This window comes from Dermacentor variabilis, chromosome 2 (genome assembly GCF_050947875.1).
Source record: "Dermacentor variabilis isolate Ectoservices chromosome 2, ASM5094787v1, whole genome shotgun sequence".
Lineage (NCBI taxonomy): Eukaryota > Metazoa > Arthropoda > Arachnida > Ixodida > Ixodidae > Dermacentor > Dermacentor variabilis.
Window position 1 is genome coordinate 145,155,295 of NC_134569.1, and position 16,396 is coordinate 145,171,690.

The 16,396-nt window shown below is 43.1% G+C and overlaps 1 protein-coding gene across 2 annotated transcripts in view; it reads left to right on the forward strand.

Annotated features, from left to right (window-relative positions):
• Nucleotides 1-10,760, forward strand: part of Pak (serine/threonine-protein kinase PAK 3-like protein) — a 44,905-nt gene extending 34,145 nt beyond the window's left edge. For both annotated transcript variants that reach the window (XM_075682201.1, XM_075682202.1), the window contains one exon: nt 331-10,760. In XM_075682201.1, coding sequence (XP_075538316.1) covers nt 331-414 — 84 coding nt within the window. In that variant the 3' untranslated portion in view covers nt 415-10,760. The remainder of the gene's footprint in view (nt 1-330) is intronic.
• Nucleotides 10,761-16,396: the final 5,636 nt, after the last annotated feature.

Sequence of the window (16,396 nt, forward strand, 5' to 3'; positions counted from 1 at the left end):
GCTACTTTCTCTATGCTACTTTTCTCATTTGTAATCTAGACTGGGCACTTTTTTAGTTAGTTTTGGAATTTCAAGACAACTTTTTGAGCTTGGGACATGGCAACACTGCTTGAAAGGAGTGCCGGCAAAGTGCAGTGACTGCTTCTTGCAAAGGGTAACAGTGGCCCATTGCTTGGTGAAGTGATGGAAGAGGTTGTGGAGTTGAGGTGAACCTGTAAACTTAGGGTTTAGAGTTATGCCTACCTATTGCAGTAGAAGTGGACGGTGAAACCGTGCAATACCAACCTTGCCTCATTTCTTATCCCTCTTTCTGCCCATCCATGTTCCCAGCACCCGTTTCTAAAGCTAGCACGCCCACTTACCAGCCTGCATCCGCTCATTGTCGCCGCCAAGGAGGCCGCCAAGAGCCACTGAGTGCCCGGCACTAAACGCCAAGCAGGTTCCCCTGCTGTTCTGGTTCTGCCTTCTGCTGCACGGCCGAGCAATCTAGAGACAGTGCCCTGCATTTCCAAAAGAAAACCATGCAGCTGCTTTGACTCCCAGAAAGCAAGGCCAAGATTGAGCCTGCACTCATCACCTTGGATAGTGCAGTTTCAGCCGTGTGTCAGAATGCCTCGGGAATCAGGATCTAGCATGCTGGCGGAGCAAGTGTCATCCGCCAGACGTGGTGGTGATGGTGATTCGTTTCCTGCGCTGGTGTCCAAAAGCCCGATGCGTTTGCCCGGTCGCTCCGAGTGGTCAGTGCCGAGGTCACTTTTCGGTGAAGCTTCACCAGCCGTGATATAACTGGTAGTTGCACACTGGGACCGAACTGCAGGCACCTGCCACCTGACATGGTGATGGTGATCTGTTTTCTTTGTCGGTGTCGGGAAAGCCTTCTGCTGCAACCTGCCACCACAGTGAAGAGTACTTGTGTGAAATGGCACTATCATTGTATGCCCTGCAGATGCCTTCTTCAGGTTTCTTCTTTTTCTGTGCAGAGCTATATATACTGATCACACTTGCTCTGTTAAGTCTGACAGACAGAGGCACATGCATCCTCGGGTTGAGCTCAGCCTTCTGCTGTCAGTTTCGACGTACAGAACAATGCCTTGTGAACTTCACTCTAAGGCCAAGCTTGGGAAATGTTCACGTTGCTGCTAAAGGTACAACATACGGTCACCGAGGGCGACTCGGCAGCCTTGCATGCAACATGTTGCAAGAAAGATCTCAAGCAGAGGGTTTGGGTGAGCCTGTGCAAAGTGCTTGTGCTCTTGTGCCCCTAGCACTCGCTGTGTTTGGGCTGCGAAATGAGCTTTGCGGCAAAGCCTTTGGAAGGAAAAACTTAAAGCAGTGATTGCTGCATTGCATTTACAAACAAGTGCAAGTTGTCAAAACCAAGCACATCGGAATCACATGCGGCAGCATCTGCAACATGTTTTTTTAAAGCTTAGCCATTGTGAGGGGTCAGGGATAGGGCTTTCTGAACAGCACACATTTATTGCACTTTCAAACGCTTTTTGACACAGTGGGTGGACTTTGGCCACACAACAATCATCATTTCTGTTCTCTCAGTGAGGATTCCTTCCTTCATAATGATGATTGCCAAACGCTTTCTTTTCATGAATGAAACACGCTTGCGAATGGTTACATGTTTGAGCATTCATGACAAATAAGCAACAGTAGGATAGCATCAAAAGCGCAAGCACCTAAATTGTTGTATAGAAAGGATGCATCCTAAACTATGTATAAATTTTTTGAAAGAGTGCAAGACAAAACAAGGCTGTATTTCACGGAGTTCTATGCGCCACATCAAATGACAGCAAGGCAAAATGCAGCTCTATGTGGCCAGCAGAGTTTGCATTTGTTCATAGAACATGGGAGACGTTCCTCCCTGATGCATGGAACTAGTTCACTCAAGAAACTTATTCTCAATTTACCCCTATCACAGTGCAGTGAACTTTAGGGAAGCTGTAACAAAAAAAAAGTTTTTTTTATGCCTATGATTGTTTAGCCAGAATTTACAACAAGAACGGGCCAGTTAAGATAAAAATGTAAACTTAGAGCAGTGTCTTGCAGTTCACCATTGATTTATTTGCAAACAGGCTTCGCTGTATCTTCCTGCACTTACACTGTGCTCCATGTCAGTGACACGAGGAAAGTATTCTTCAGTACATAAAGTTGATTTAAGGCGAGTAACAGGGGAACAAAGATCTCCCAAGCAAAGGTTGTAAATCTGTACGACTAGGCACCTCGTGAATTTCAGCATTTATTGTTTAACCCATTAGGGCAACCTTCTCTCACTCTTTTTTTTTTTTTTTTTTCGAGTGCATTACATGCATGCACAATGAGCTCCTTTGCGATACTTCTTGGTTGTAGAGGGCAAGGCAGTCATTGTATGCAGTTGTCACATTGAAGTTGCATTGCAATGACTGAAAGACTGACCATTTAAGATGTGTGCATGTTAAATGCTAGCCAGAAGAAGAAAAAAAAATTGACAGCATCCCCTCAGCCCAGCTTAGCATTAGCCAAGTACTGGTGGCTGTACTGTTAGTGCACATGGCTTTGTGATTTTTTTGTTATGTAATCATTTGCATCCAGATGTCTTGAAATTGGCTCTGCCACTTTTTTGGCAGCTGCATCTTCCAGGATCATTGTCATTGCTGAGTGTGACTGAAGTGTCAACGTTGTAAGCATGCAGATGTGTCTGTATGATAGGTGTTGTGATAGACCTCCCTTTAAGATGAGCTTTACACAGCCGATTTCTGCAATATGCTAGACGGCTTTCAGCGCACTCATGCTGAGCCAAATTTCTAATAAGATCGATCACTTTCAGGGATATCTCGTTTAATGCGTATTGATTGGCTAAGCCAGTGGAATTGTATGTTGCGAAGGGAATGTCATGCATCCTATCAGAATGATTTTCACGTGGCATAGCCCTCAAGTTGTCACTTTAGTGAGGTGTCCTGCTGGACATTATGTCATGTATTCCTGAGAGTAGTAGGTCAACAATGCAACCGAGGTTTCCAAAGTGTCTTTACATATGTATTAATGGGAGTCTACCAAGTTGGCTTGTGGCAGTTCAATCCGTGGATGCGACATTGATGCTGTATGCTGTTGTGCTGGACGCATGAGAGTGTGAGTTGTTTTGTTTTGCCATGCAAAGCAGGCTTATAGTGGGCTTTATGGATATGCTGTGATTGCTGTCATGTCACTCTTGAGATTTTGAAAGGTTCTTTTAAATAAGAGCAGTAAGAGCTTGTAACCCTATGAAGTGCAGCTTCTAGGATGCACTACAATTTGCTAACACTGTTGTAGAAAACATGTGCTGAATATGATGACATGAGAGTGCTTGTGGATTGAATTTTGTTATTTTCATCGTCATGATGCAGTAATGCCCCTGTCACCCAAGAAAATTCATTGTCATTTGTAGTTAAGGCGTTGATCAAATCAAATTAGGTTCTGGCATTACATGATTGAAAAAAAAATTAATTTGCACCAGACAGTGATGGTGAAGTGTCAGTGAATAGAATACACAAAAAGGTCAAAGCATGTGTGTAAGATATTTTCAACAATGCATGCTTTTATTTAAAATAATTTTGATATTTTATGGTAATAACCTGGAACTGTTATGTGATGCTTACACAAGCAATCAAATGATATATATCCATACTAAATTGAGACAACACTCCACAACCCGGTATGAATGCAACAAACATGACTGATATGGTGGAGTGCGATAAATATGCAGCAACACATAGCGGCAGGTGGAATGCTTGGTGTTCTTGTATTCCACAAAGGTAAATTACTTAGAAATCAAAGGATTATTCCATGTATATTGTCTCTTGTTATTCTTTCGTCTTTCTTTCATGCCATTTAGTGAAGTCTCTAAAACACATTTGTATGAGTTCCTAGAACTCATTCAGTTCTGAATGGTAATATTATGTAAGAAAATTAAAGAACCATTTGTACGGTAGAATTTAACACAAATGACATTAAATTTTCCCATGGCACAGGCACGCTACAACTCTGCAGAATAAGATACAGTCCTTGACGGTGGATCAGCCCATGATTGATACAGTGAGTGTCCCCGATACATGTCACTGTGGGTTTCGTTCATTCAGGCACACGTTATAGGTGTGTCAGTCTCCATGAACCTATTTGGCTAATGGCTGATGGCTTGGTTTCAGCTGCGATAACAAAGCTGCTGACTTGAGTCGTTTGAGAGCTGCTGCTTTGTAGGTGGAGCGTGAGTGTGGACGAAACTGGCAGAGACGTGAGAAGCGGCACATGCACGGCATTTTCACACGCTGCCCATGTCGAGAGACAAGTTCAGATGGAGACAGTACAATTTGCATTTTCAATGTTCTTGGCACTTTACCACCGACGCTAGCATAGAATGCGAGGAAAAAGGCGTCGGTATTTCACTATTCTTCATCTTATGTGCCCAGGAGATTGACAAGTGCTGTCTGCCTTTGCAACTCTGGAATTGTGTTGCCATTGGAAGCACACACGCCAAGTCCACTATTGCACCTTTTGGTTTCCAGTATCGGCAGGGATAACTTTTCTAGTTTCACAAGGGTATGAGTCTGCAAGTCTTCTGAACATTGAGGCACCTCTTTTTTGTGAACTTAGTGTAGACGTGCTCTAGACATACCAGGGTTCTGCTAGAATAATGCTGGTTTTGTGGCAGCTTTACTCTTACAAGTAACTTGACTCACAGGCTGCTTGCAACCTTGCGCATCTATTGGGGATTCTTTTGGGGGTTTTGCTGACAAGACCTTTTCCTTGCAAGCTCATGGGTGCTTTCGGCCAGCAGTACATGCCACTTTCATTTTTCTCTTGGCAGCTTTCTGTGTGACAGTGCAAGTTTTTCACTGTCCTAGCAGCTTTGAAAAAGGCAAAGCTTTTCGTTGGCTTTGGTATTGGGGGCCACTGTGTGACAGAATTGCAGCCTGCAAGTCGCTGTTTGGTAGTGAAAGGGTTATGGCATGTGTTTGAAATAATGTAAAAAACTGCTTTCTTCAGAAATGAGAATGCAACCGTGTTTTGTCGGTATTGTGCACATATAGCTGGAATATGCTGCATAGAGTACTTCATCTCCTAGATATGTTTTTATCTTTCTAAACTCCTCGAGCAACGATTTCGTTCAGTTGTGTTCACGATGCGGCATCAAGCTGTGCCTTTTGCAGTTTGTTCAGTTTTATGAGAGCAGGTGATGCTGTTACTCCTTGCTGCCTATTATTTATCTTACAGATGTATATTTATGCTATTTTATTAATTAGCCCTTCCCTACCTATGCAGCTTTGTTAAGTGAACTAGCTGGGTGTGAAAATGGGATGGGGACTAGTTGCCTGTAGGGGTGGTCCCGCCAGGCAGCGTCTTAGTCGAATATGCAAGTGGTACCAAAGATCAAGAAGAGATGAGGAGATCGGTAACTTGGCACGCAGTTCGCTTATCTTTATTTTTGGCTGCAACATTGTCCTTGTCATTTTTGTCATTTGGTTCTTAAAATCATTTGCGATTTCTTAATGCACTACTAATGCTGGCAGAAAAGAAAAAGCATTGTGGAAGTGACCGAAATATTCACAATTGCTTGCTGGGCTCCGAGAAAAGTTAGTGTAAGTGGCAGTGAAAGCATTGGCAGGTGCTCATTTGTAAGACACTCCACTGTGACTGTAGTCAGGTCATGTGTTGCAATCTGAAGCACTGTAGGTGAGACCTGTTTCCTTTGTCTTTCTGCTTGAGACCTGCTTCTCGACCTTGCACAAAAGGTTTGAAATACTAGGTTTTGAGCAGCCCAGACACTTAAAAGATGTTTCGGTCACATCAACGTCCTTGTGCAATATCAGCGAATGTCATGTTTTCACCGCTTTTAGTTTTCCGGCAGAATTCTTTTGAGAATGTCGTGTAGTGCGCGAAATGAACAAAGAGAAACATGGTGGAAATGAGTGTCACTGTGGCATCCTGGGGCTAATCTAGTTTTAGTGGTCGCCACTCGTGGATGCTGTGGAATGGTAGCTTCTATATTTTTGCACATTTAGTTGCATGTTAGTCCTCTTTTTAAACCTATTGTATTTTGTATTGTGCTACTGCTGTCCTGTTCTTATTATTTCTTTTCTTCATTTTTGCATTCGTGCTTTCTGATGAGACACACAGTTGCACTTTTTGTAGTCACATTTGAAGCGTCTTTTTTTTTTTTTTCCTTGTTGACTGAAACAACTTTGAGATTTGTGATTTGTGGTTCAGTGTTGCCATTGGCCTCTTTTATCATTGCATCACAAGTGTGAAATTGTGTACCATGTTCTTTAGGTACGGATTGTTTTAAGTATTCTAGTGCACATTCTTTAAACATGGACCATTGGGATAAGATAGAATGCAGTGCTCCATGATGACGATTTGATAGACGAACTTTCAGTGGGTTGTCCGCGCTTATAAGTTTGACTGTTGGTTCTTTCTTTAAAAGAAATATTGTGTTAAGGTTACGCATCAATGCGCAGTTAGCCATCTACATTGTTTGATGTTTTTTCTGGATAAGTCTTACAAGCATTTGCATTTGTGTCTTGCATTTAATGCTTAATTCTTGTTAGCTGACACCACCTAGCTTTCTGCTTTTACATGCAGTCTTACAGTCTTCTTGTACAAATGTTTTCAAAAAGAAGAATGATGCAGTTGCATAGGGCCTTACCTCTTATTTTATTGCATGTAGTCAGGCAGCTGTGTTACTGATTGTGCCTTTTGAAGCTCTGTATTTTTTTTTTCTTGTTCTGTGGTGTATTCATTCAACTAACTGTCAACTGGTCGGCAGCATAAGAAGTTATGGCTAAATCACAGTGAATATCTTCGATGTTGTGGTCTACATCTGAGGCAGCAAGAAACATTATTTTATTGTGGAGAGAAAAATTACACTTAAAGAAAAGAAAGGCAAATTCTATAGCTGTGCATACTGTATGAATGTGTCTGAAAATTGTTTGAGGTTTTATTTATACCTGTCCTGTTCAAATAATTGGGGAAGTGTATTGTGAGATACTGGCCTCGCTTGCACACATCCTTATGCATGTCAAACAGTCGTAATTAACAGTGTACGTTAGGCTTTCCCCAAACTTTTCAAAAATGGTTAATGACAGAAAAAGTCACTGTTGTACTCATCGGCAGCTGGGAAAAAAAAAACAGAACTGTTGGCTATTAAATTATTTGTCTACTTGCTGCTATAGGGCAAAGCACCAGAGAAAGTTGCCACCCGTTTTCTTACTTTCATGAATCCTCTAAACCTTTCGTGGTCACTGAAATTTGAATGCAAAAGGACCAGTGCATGGCACAAAAAAGTTCTTTCCGAGTGCCATCTTTATCTGTTAAGCGTTTTGTAGCTAATTGAACTAAGTTCTTTAATGGTTGCTGACACGGAGTGTGCAGGTACATAGGTTTTGCTTAGGTAGCTGTTTTTGCTTCTGCTGATTTATTACAGTTTCTGGACAAACAACCCTCTCAATTTGATGTGCAGCAAGTGTATTTTATCAGCAGCTATGTTAATTGTGTGGGGCTTTACCATTGGGTGTACTTTTTGCCAAATTTCTTGCATACACCAACCTTGTGTTAGCTGTGAGTCACGAATGAGATGTAAATATATATTGGCGCCTATGATGGTGCCCGTTTTTTCTCTACGGTAGTATTGTGTTGGAGTCATTTTCTTTCTTCAAATTTTCATGTTTCAGTGAGCCTTGCTTTTTTCCTCGAGGAAGTCTTAGGTGCATGTGTAACCCAGAGCAAGGTGGTTAACTAATAATTTGACAGACACACACACACACACACACACACATGCACACACACACACACGCACACACACACGCAAAAAAAGAAAAGCATGCATTATCTTTATGCAGGTACATTTAAAGCAAGGCTGCTTTGACACCATGTCACTCTGGTGCCTGTGCTGTCATGCCTGTACTGGCATACCTTTGTATGCCAGTATGGCCCTGTGACGACAGAGCATGGATTCTTATTGTATTCAAAGACAGATTTGCTGAAAGGTTTGTGTAACTGCCATGGCTCTTTGATAAAGTAGTTTTAGTTTTAATGTTGTCGAGGAGGGAAGCAGAACTACTGGTGGTGAAGTTGCTTGCAGGCATGATTATCTGACAAGTGAGTTTTTCATTTTCCCATAAAAATTGCCATTAGTACTTGGCTTAACAGCGAAAAAAGGCCTGACTGAAAGCCATTTAAATTTGGTCGGCAATTTTCATGTTTGATCTGAACATACAGGTGCAGCTTTCAAAGGTTAATATTTGACAGAGACCTACCTGGTTGGCTGAACTGACTGAATTAAAGCTCGTAAAACTCCAACCAAAATTTATTGAAACCCGATGTTTCAGAGCCCTATGGTTCCTCCTTCAAGGACTCTTGAAGAAGTAGCCATAGAGGCTTTGAAACATCGGGTTTCAATAAGTTTTGGTTGGAAGTTGGAGCTCTCATTCTGCAGCTGTATTGCACTACAGTTCATCGTTTCATCTTTGTTTCCTGTTTCAAATAAATAAATGACTAATCTGCTATTATACAAGGCCTTTCAAGACAAGGCATCTTGCATAGTCCAATTTGTGTAAACTGCCAGCATTGCTGGTAGCCTTCAAAGAGTTACTGCTTGCTCTTGGCCTGCAAATTATACCAGAACAGCAAGTCCTCAGAAGACTGGTTTTCGGGCAAACACAGATCAGCATTGCTTTTACCTTGAGGCAGTGCACTGTATGTACCTGCAGCATAGCAGTCTGTTATGGTAGTATGCGCTGTGTGAAAAGGAACACCTTTAAATGTATGCGCAACTAAAGTGGTAGTAGTGGCTCATTGTTAAGCGTAGCATATGAGAATTCTTAAGATATGCTACAGTCTAAACAGACCTTGGAAGTGAGGGCCTTCAAAGCAGAGAATGTGCAAGTTGGTTGACTCATCATAACAGAGGTAAAAGAATAGTATATTCATTATATATGAGTTGAGAGCATTGCAGTCCAACTTGAACTAATGGTGAAAGAGTCTACCACCCGCCACGGTTGCTCAGTGGTTATGGTGTTGGGCTGCTGAGCACGAGGTCGCGGGATCGAATCCCGGTCACGGCGGCTGCATTTCGGTGGGGGCGTAATGCGAAAACACCCGTGTACTTAGATTTAGGTGTACGTTAAAGAATCCCAGGTGGTCGAAATTTCCGGAGTCCTCCACTACGGCGTGCCTCATAATCAGAAAGTGGTTTTGGCACGTAAGACCCCATAATTTAATTTTAAAGAGTCTACCGAGGATTAACGTTGAAGCATTTGTCAACATAATTTCACTCTCGGCAGGCTTTTACTAAATGCACTACCTATTGCATGAGTGTGTTCCCTACTAAGGGCACAGTCATGTTGGCTAGTGCTAGCGGTTTATCAGCTCTGGTCATCTTTTAGTGTGAAAGTACGGGTTATCCGGTTCTGACAGCCTTATCTTCTTAGCTGAATCTTCAGAAATATTGGCCTTCGTTTGGCCCAGCTCATGATGATGACTATGACAACCGTCGTCGCTAGAACTGACATGTGACCAAACACACCACCAAGGTTGCAGCTTCCTTCATTGCGGCTTGTAAAACCATGTTTGGTTTACAAGCAAGCTCCAAGGTTGGCTTCATTACTATGTAATGATATCAGCTTAGGTGTTGTCATTAGTCTTGCATTTCTGACTGATGTAGCGAAGACTAATGGATAGCTACTTTTGTCAAACGTAAAGCTTCCGAGTCAGTTTGTAGCATGCCGTTTTAGCTGTACGCACTCTTTGTGTGCCCCTAAAACCATATCATGCCTCAACACCCAACAGTACTGAAAGTGGAGTGCACATGCATTTTGCTGTCACATTTTGCTGTCGCACTTCTCAGAGTTGCTGGTTGCCATTTCCATGATGGCTCATAGCCGAGGCCAGCATCACTGGTTTATACTACTGACTGCAACATACTATCGATGTTGGCCGAAGGTGCGTACTTGGTCAGGAGGCCCGTTGTGGTTTTTATCACTTGTGCCCATTGCTCTCATTTCATTTGTCTTTCTTCATGGTGTTGCCTTAGTGGCTTGGAAGTGAACCTTCTATAGTTCCGGTGTGATCCACCAGTTACTGCGCTAGTGGTTGCGTATCACTTGTGTCACTTACATGGAAGACTTGGTGGTTGTTCTTGTATGACGCTTGCCTAAAGCCTTGGCGCAAAGCAAAGTGTGATTACCTTTCTGCTGTCTGGTCGCTGATGCTGGCCTCGATGGTGTGGTGTGGCGACTCAGCAAACACCCAATATGAAAGTACTCTGTGGTTTCGCTCCCACAACCTTTCTGTCTTAGTGAGCTTGAAGACACTGTGTGAGGATAGAGAAACTGTATGTGTCTCTTGGGACAGGCATGTGTGTGCATGCCTTTTGCACGTTGTGTGCATTTGACTGGTGGCAATGCAAATGTTGCCGGCTACATTCTTGTAGCACCATGGCTGTTGCTTCTTTCTTGTCAACCACTATGCTAGTACCACTGACACTGCTATGAAGTGTCACACATACTGTGCCACCTGCTGCAGTGCCGTTGTCACCACTGCCCTGTGAAATGTGGGGCATGCGGTGCTGGAACGGTCCATTTGACCTCTAGCTACACCTGGAACTGGCTTTCTCTGAGAAATGTGTGCGCGTGTTTGCGTGTGCGCAAGTGTTAGTTTGCATGTGACTTTTTATTTTAGAGGTAATGAACAACAAGGATGCAATAATGCTGGGTGAATAAAGACTTTTATAGGAGGTGCGATTGGTGGGCTGTTGACTGCTTCCTTTCGTCACCAGACATGTGTGCTGCGTGAGCCTTTGTACATTTTCCAGTACAGGTGTTGATGCCGTCTGTGGTGATGCAGTGAAACCTTGATATAACGAAATTTGAGGATCAGCAAAAGTTGCTTTGTTAGAACGTTGCTTCATTATAATCATTGCCATCCCTCAAGGCAAATGTTGCCTGCCAAGGGCTAAGCTGAAACTGATTCAAAATCCTGCAGCATACTGCCGAAGATTTGCTGCTGCATCGTCATCGAGGTGACTGCTTTCTGTAATGCAGCTTTCGACGCTAATTCATCGTCGTCGTGCACGCAGAAGTACCCACCCAACAGCTCTTACCAGCATTTCATGAGCGTGCCGTCAGAACTGCATGAGCTTTTGACTTCGTACAGTGCTTGTCGCTGTACGCTGATGGAAGCTTTTAAGCAAAAGAAATTTAACGCAGCTGTGAAATTGCTATGTGGGCCTGTAGAGTATGATGACAGAAGTCAAAATGTTAAAAAACGAGAGTGTTTATTTGTGTGAGCCACAGAAGCGGGGCGGGAGGTAAAGGTGGGGATGGGGGGTGAGGGGGAGGAGTGCAACCTATTTTTTCAAGTGGTAGTAAGAATACAAAATATAGACAAGACTCTTCGCATGTAAGCAGGCCCTCTCAATCCCAGGGGTCTAATTTTTCATGGAAGAGAGATACAGCTTTGACATTTAGTGATGAGCAATAAAAATAAAAAGAACAGTTTAACAGAAAGTGAGTTATATCAATGAACTTGTATTCGAAACCATTGCCTTCATTCCACATTGGCTCTTCTTACTCAATCTGCTTGGTGGCTATATAGCATGGCGCGCTGCTTAGGACGAGGCCATGGGTTCGATTCCTGCAGCCACGGCAGCTGCATTCAGAGAGATTTAGTGTAAGAGATGCCCTTGTACCATGTTTGGGGTGTGCTGTGAATAATACCAAATGGTGAAAATAAATACGGACGCCACCATGGTGCCCCTCATAGTCCACTTTTCAGCTCCTAGACAAACCCAGCAATTTAATGCAACCTAAAAATTAATATATGTTCAGGGTACATGTAATCATGTGCATAATTAGGCCTCTTAACTATAGACAATGCACTATACCTCAGGCACATATGAAGATGGCCATGCGAAGTTGGATGAGGGCCGATTCAGGTTGGATTTATCGGGGTCTGATGGTGGTGGAAAGTGGAAGAGGATCAAGCCCTTGTGCTACAGCTCAGAATCAGATTCCAATGGCCTTCCGCGCACCGCCTTGCAGCTTTCTATGCAGCACAAGACACATAAGACTTCTTTATTTCATATTGTACCTGGGTCAAGTTGCTACTTTTACTGGCACTCGTGTATATACTAGGCCAAGTTGAAAACTGGTTGCCAGGTGGTGCAGTAGATAAGGATGCAGTAACAGGAGCAACTTAGTAAATTTTAAATGGTGGCCCTAAACTTATAAAATTGTCTTGTTTTGTTGGCAGACCATTTGGTTGTTGCTTTCAATGTGAGCTTTCATTGGTTTTGTTCAGCTTGCAGAGCCAGAAAAAAACACAAAATGCAGCCTCTGCAACTAAATTCAGAGATGACATCGCAGCTGAGTGCCAGGTGTTGTTTGATGGCACTGAGCGTATATGTTTCTGCAGCTACTAGTCTGGCGACACCTGTTCTGCCTTTGGAAATGGGAAAATGGGAACGAGGTTAAGCTAAATATGGATTGTGTGAGTGAGAAGGCGCAGCAATCCGAAAGTAAAAAGATTTTCCCAATATTGTGGTATTTTGTTCTGTCTATTGCTTGCACATGAAAGATCAATCATATCCATTTCATTCATTCAGAACCGAGTTGCATAACACTGCAGCTATTATCACAGGAGCTCAGCATCGGCAGCATTTGGACGCCAGCCCCAGTGCCAATTGTAATACTCGCTTTGTCCATTTCTCACAGTTGCAACACACTTTTGGGGTGCTTGCTCATTAATTGCTGTGTCACACTTTCCAAATGGTCAACAAAGTTCTGGGACGACCTTGAGCTGGGCTGGCAAGTTTTCAAACAGCAGTACTCTGGTTATACTTATTTATTGCTCTGTTTTCCCTCTTAGAGAGTTTCAGTCGTGGCCAGTGACCGGTTTAAATATTATAGGGCAAAACAATGTCGCAATTATGCTGATGCTTTCGGTCGCCTTACAGAGAACTTCAGAAGAGACTTTGAAGACGCCTGAGCCAGGGCTGCGCTGCTTAATAGACAGTGTACGAGCAGTGCTAGATTTCAATGAGGCATTGCCAGAAGCAAAAAAAGCTCTGGTATGGTTCAGTAAGACATTTCGTTTCAGATGCTAGCGCCTTTGGTTTTGGTGAATATTTGCATTCGTATAACCTGTTTCAAAAAATTATGCCTGCTGAATGATCTCAACTTTTGCTCCACTTGTCTCAGTGCATACAATTTTCGTCTTGTTTGCTTTCATAGATACATGTGCTCAATGTCCCTGGTATTTGCATCTGTGTAAACCCATTTTACTGACACACCTACATCTCAGAAGTATGCTATGAAATTGCATGCTGAGAGTTACATACATTTCCTAAATTTCTTCTAGGTTCTGGACCTTATAGCTTATGGAACTAGAACGCTCAACATGACTATCAAGGCAATGATGGGCTATATGATCAGCGATAGGGCTGCATCAGTATTCAGTATGGATGGCCGCAAAGGCAGGGTTAGATTTAGAGATCTGAAGCTCATCAAAGTTCTGTTCTGCAAGTGTACACATTTACATTTGGTAGAGAGTGACTGTTGCTTGAATCTTAATACGCGCTCATTCTTTCAGCGGCTGCTTGGCAGACACGCCACCACAAAGAGTGCACGATAGATGATGTCCTATACCATGTAAAGGAGTAGCTGCGCAAGGCCAAAGAAAGGTGTACAGCCACTGTGAAGGACTAAAAGTGTATGTGACATTGTTTTCATTTGGCAGAGCTTGAAGGTAATGCTTAAAATGGAGTTTAATTATTACTTGTCTGCTTTGTTCAGATGCTGCAGAGAAACCGGGCCATTTCTTCTTGCAGAGCGAGGAAGATGTTGCTAAATTAGATGTACAGAAGTCTCGAACAATGTCTTGTTCAATTATGGAACGTTTTACTAAAGCTTTACTAGACCTGTTTGGCTGCACATAGTGATCGAGGATTCAAAGTGACACGGAATGAGAATTATCCACTTGCAGCATGCAATTATATAATTATATGCAAATTTGAACACAGTAAACTAGTTCCTGTTTTAAGAGAAAAACGAGCCAGAAAAAAGATGCACACAGGAAACACAGGTGACCGCGACGGCCTTCTCTTTCCTCCATACGCCCACCCTCCCCAAGGTGTTGAGACGTGTGCCGCAGAAAATAGTGCCCCCTTCTCTCCAAAGTGTCTCTCTCATTCTTATCGCAGCTGGACTTTTTTACGGAACATCAACGTGACGCCGAAAAGCCCTCTGGTGTGTTCATATAATTGATGAGATGATCAGATAATGTTACCATATATCAGTGATTCTTAATTAAAATTACCCGAGTCAAAATCCGGCCTCGGCTGGCTCCATACGTTATATACGCTCACATGTGTAGATGGTTTGTGCAGCAACTACGTTAAAAAATATACCTCGAGGTATACAACACGCAAGAGTGATATTAAGCCACTTTAACTTATTGCAGCATCTGCACGAATCTATTAAGCAAACTTTAGTGTGTGCCGTTATTTAAAACTGTCCCGAATATATGGATTTAGCAAAAGTTTGCTGCAACATCGTAACGCAGTTTTCAAATGCTCGGTTTCCTACAAGTAATTTCGGCAGTTTCGCCCGAATGGTGAAGCGCTGATGGCGATATATTCTCGGACAACTCTCCGTGACAATGAAGAGAAAGCTATATACGGAGGTGGAGTTTCTGCTCGAGCCAAGTAATTTGGCATCATCTGACAGGCACTTTTGGTTTCTTGGAGCGTATACTGAATCGGTGTAGCTTGCACGAGCAAAAGTCCCGCATTTGCTGAAACGCGAAAGAGAAAAGCAGATAAGTCCACTTTGACACTTGGGGGTCTGTTTTGTCTTCTTATGCTTTCCTCAAGACAACGGCTCCTGGGGAGGAGAAGCAGCACTATGGCGTCTACCGGGTGTCTCGTAACGCTGGCTTGATGAGGAGCGCTGCCGGTGGCGCGGTGCAAACATCGCGCCTCGATGGTGCACATGGTGAGACCGACAGGGAAGCCGTTGGGGAAACTGTCGGCGTAAGCCAGCGCCCGGTGAAATATTAGTTAAAGGGCCCCTCACCAGGCCCCATAGCAAATTTTGGATGGAAGTTCTTACGTGTTCTCTAGGGAGATCTATCTATCTAACCTATCTAACTAACCTATCTATCTAACCTATCTATATAGATAGGTTAGCAACCGTTTATTATACTCTGTAGGTAAGTATATAAATGCTCCGATATCATCACGTGTAAACGAAACATGTGGCACAAACATGAAAGAACACACACCTGAATTTCAGGACTAACTTCTTGGGATATAGTTGACCTGACATGGTGACTGAAAGACTAAGCGCAAGTGAAAATACAAAGTGGAACAGATGAGGACAAGCAACTTGTTTTCATCTGTTTCACCTCTTTTGTGTAATTTATTCGCGCTTAGTTTTTCAGTCCACACACATTTATGGCGTGCAGCATAAAATTTTTTTACAGCATACCAATATATTGCTACGGCATGAGCCGGGCGAGAAGAAGAAGAAGAAGTGAGCTGGTGCAGCCTCAGGACGCCATCTTGACTTTACCATCCATCTCGTCCCTTGAATAAAGCCGGTTTAACATTAACCGTAACAATATATAGGCAGATCTGAATGTGAAGGAACACTTTCCTGCACGCGTCCAATCACAAATGCATGCATATCAACTACCCCAAAAAGTTTATAACATTGTAGCAGGTGTGTGTGGTGTGTCATCCAAAGTTAGTAAAAACATCATAGCACACTCAAAAGATACAATAGAAAGAAAAGCCATTCAAGCCATGACAATGCGGCATAGTGATGCTGAGGAATGCGTAAGTCACCGTCTATTTCACTTACTGACAATGAAGCAGCGTTTATTTTTTTCGGCTAAAAAATGATAGGCAAGCTTGTTGACCATATAAATTAGTGGACATGCCGAATGGATTGCTGCTTAACATGACACTTGGGCGCTCTATCACTTTTTTTGTCCCAAGTGTCTCGTTTTGGCATGCCGCTATGAGTGCACCTATATATTTATTGATTGAGTAAACAGCTGTCCCTTTGCACTTGTCCAGGTGCCATGTGTGTCCTTCCCGTCGTTCAGTCTTGCGGCTAAGTACCACGTTTCAAATCAAAACGTACAACTATAGCACGAACCATAGCCATAGAGAAATACTCCAAGTGACCGCTGTCGACATTCGTGGGCGACTACAGTCAGCATTTGGCGTGGAAAGGCTGGCTACTCTACCAAGACCTTGGGTTTGTCGCTCCAGTGGTACAGGATCTTCATCCATTGCTTCTTTCCGGCAGGAATGGTTAAGTGTTCCATGGGGCGAAGCGGCGCCCCCATTTGTAGCCTTCGGCAACCATCG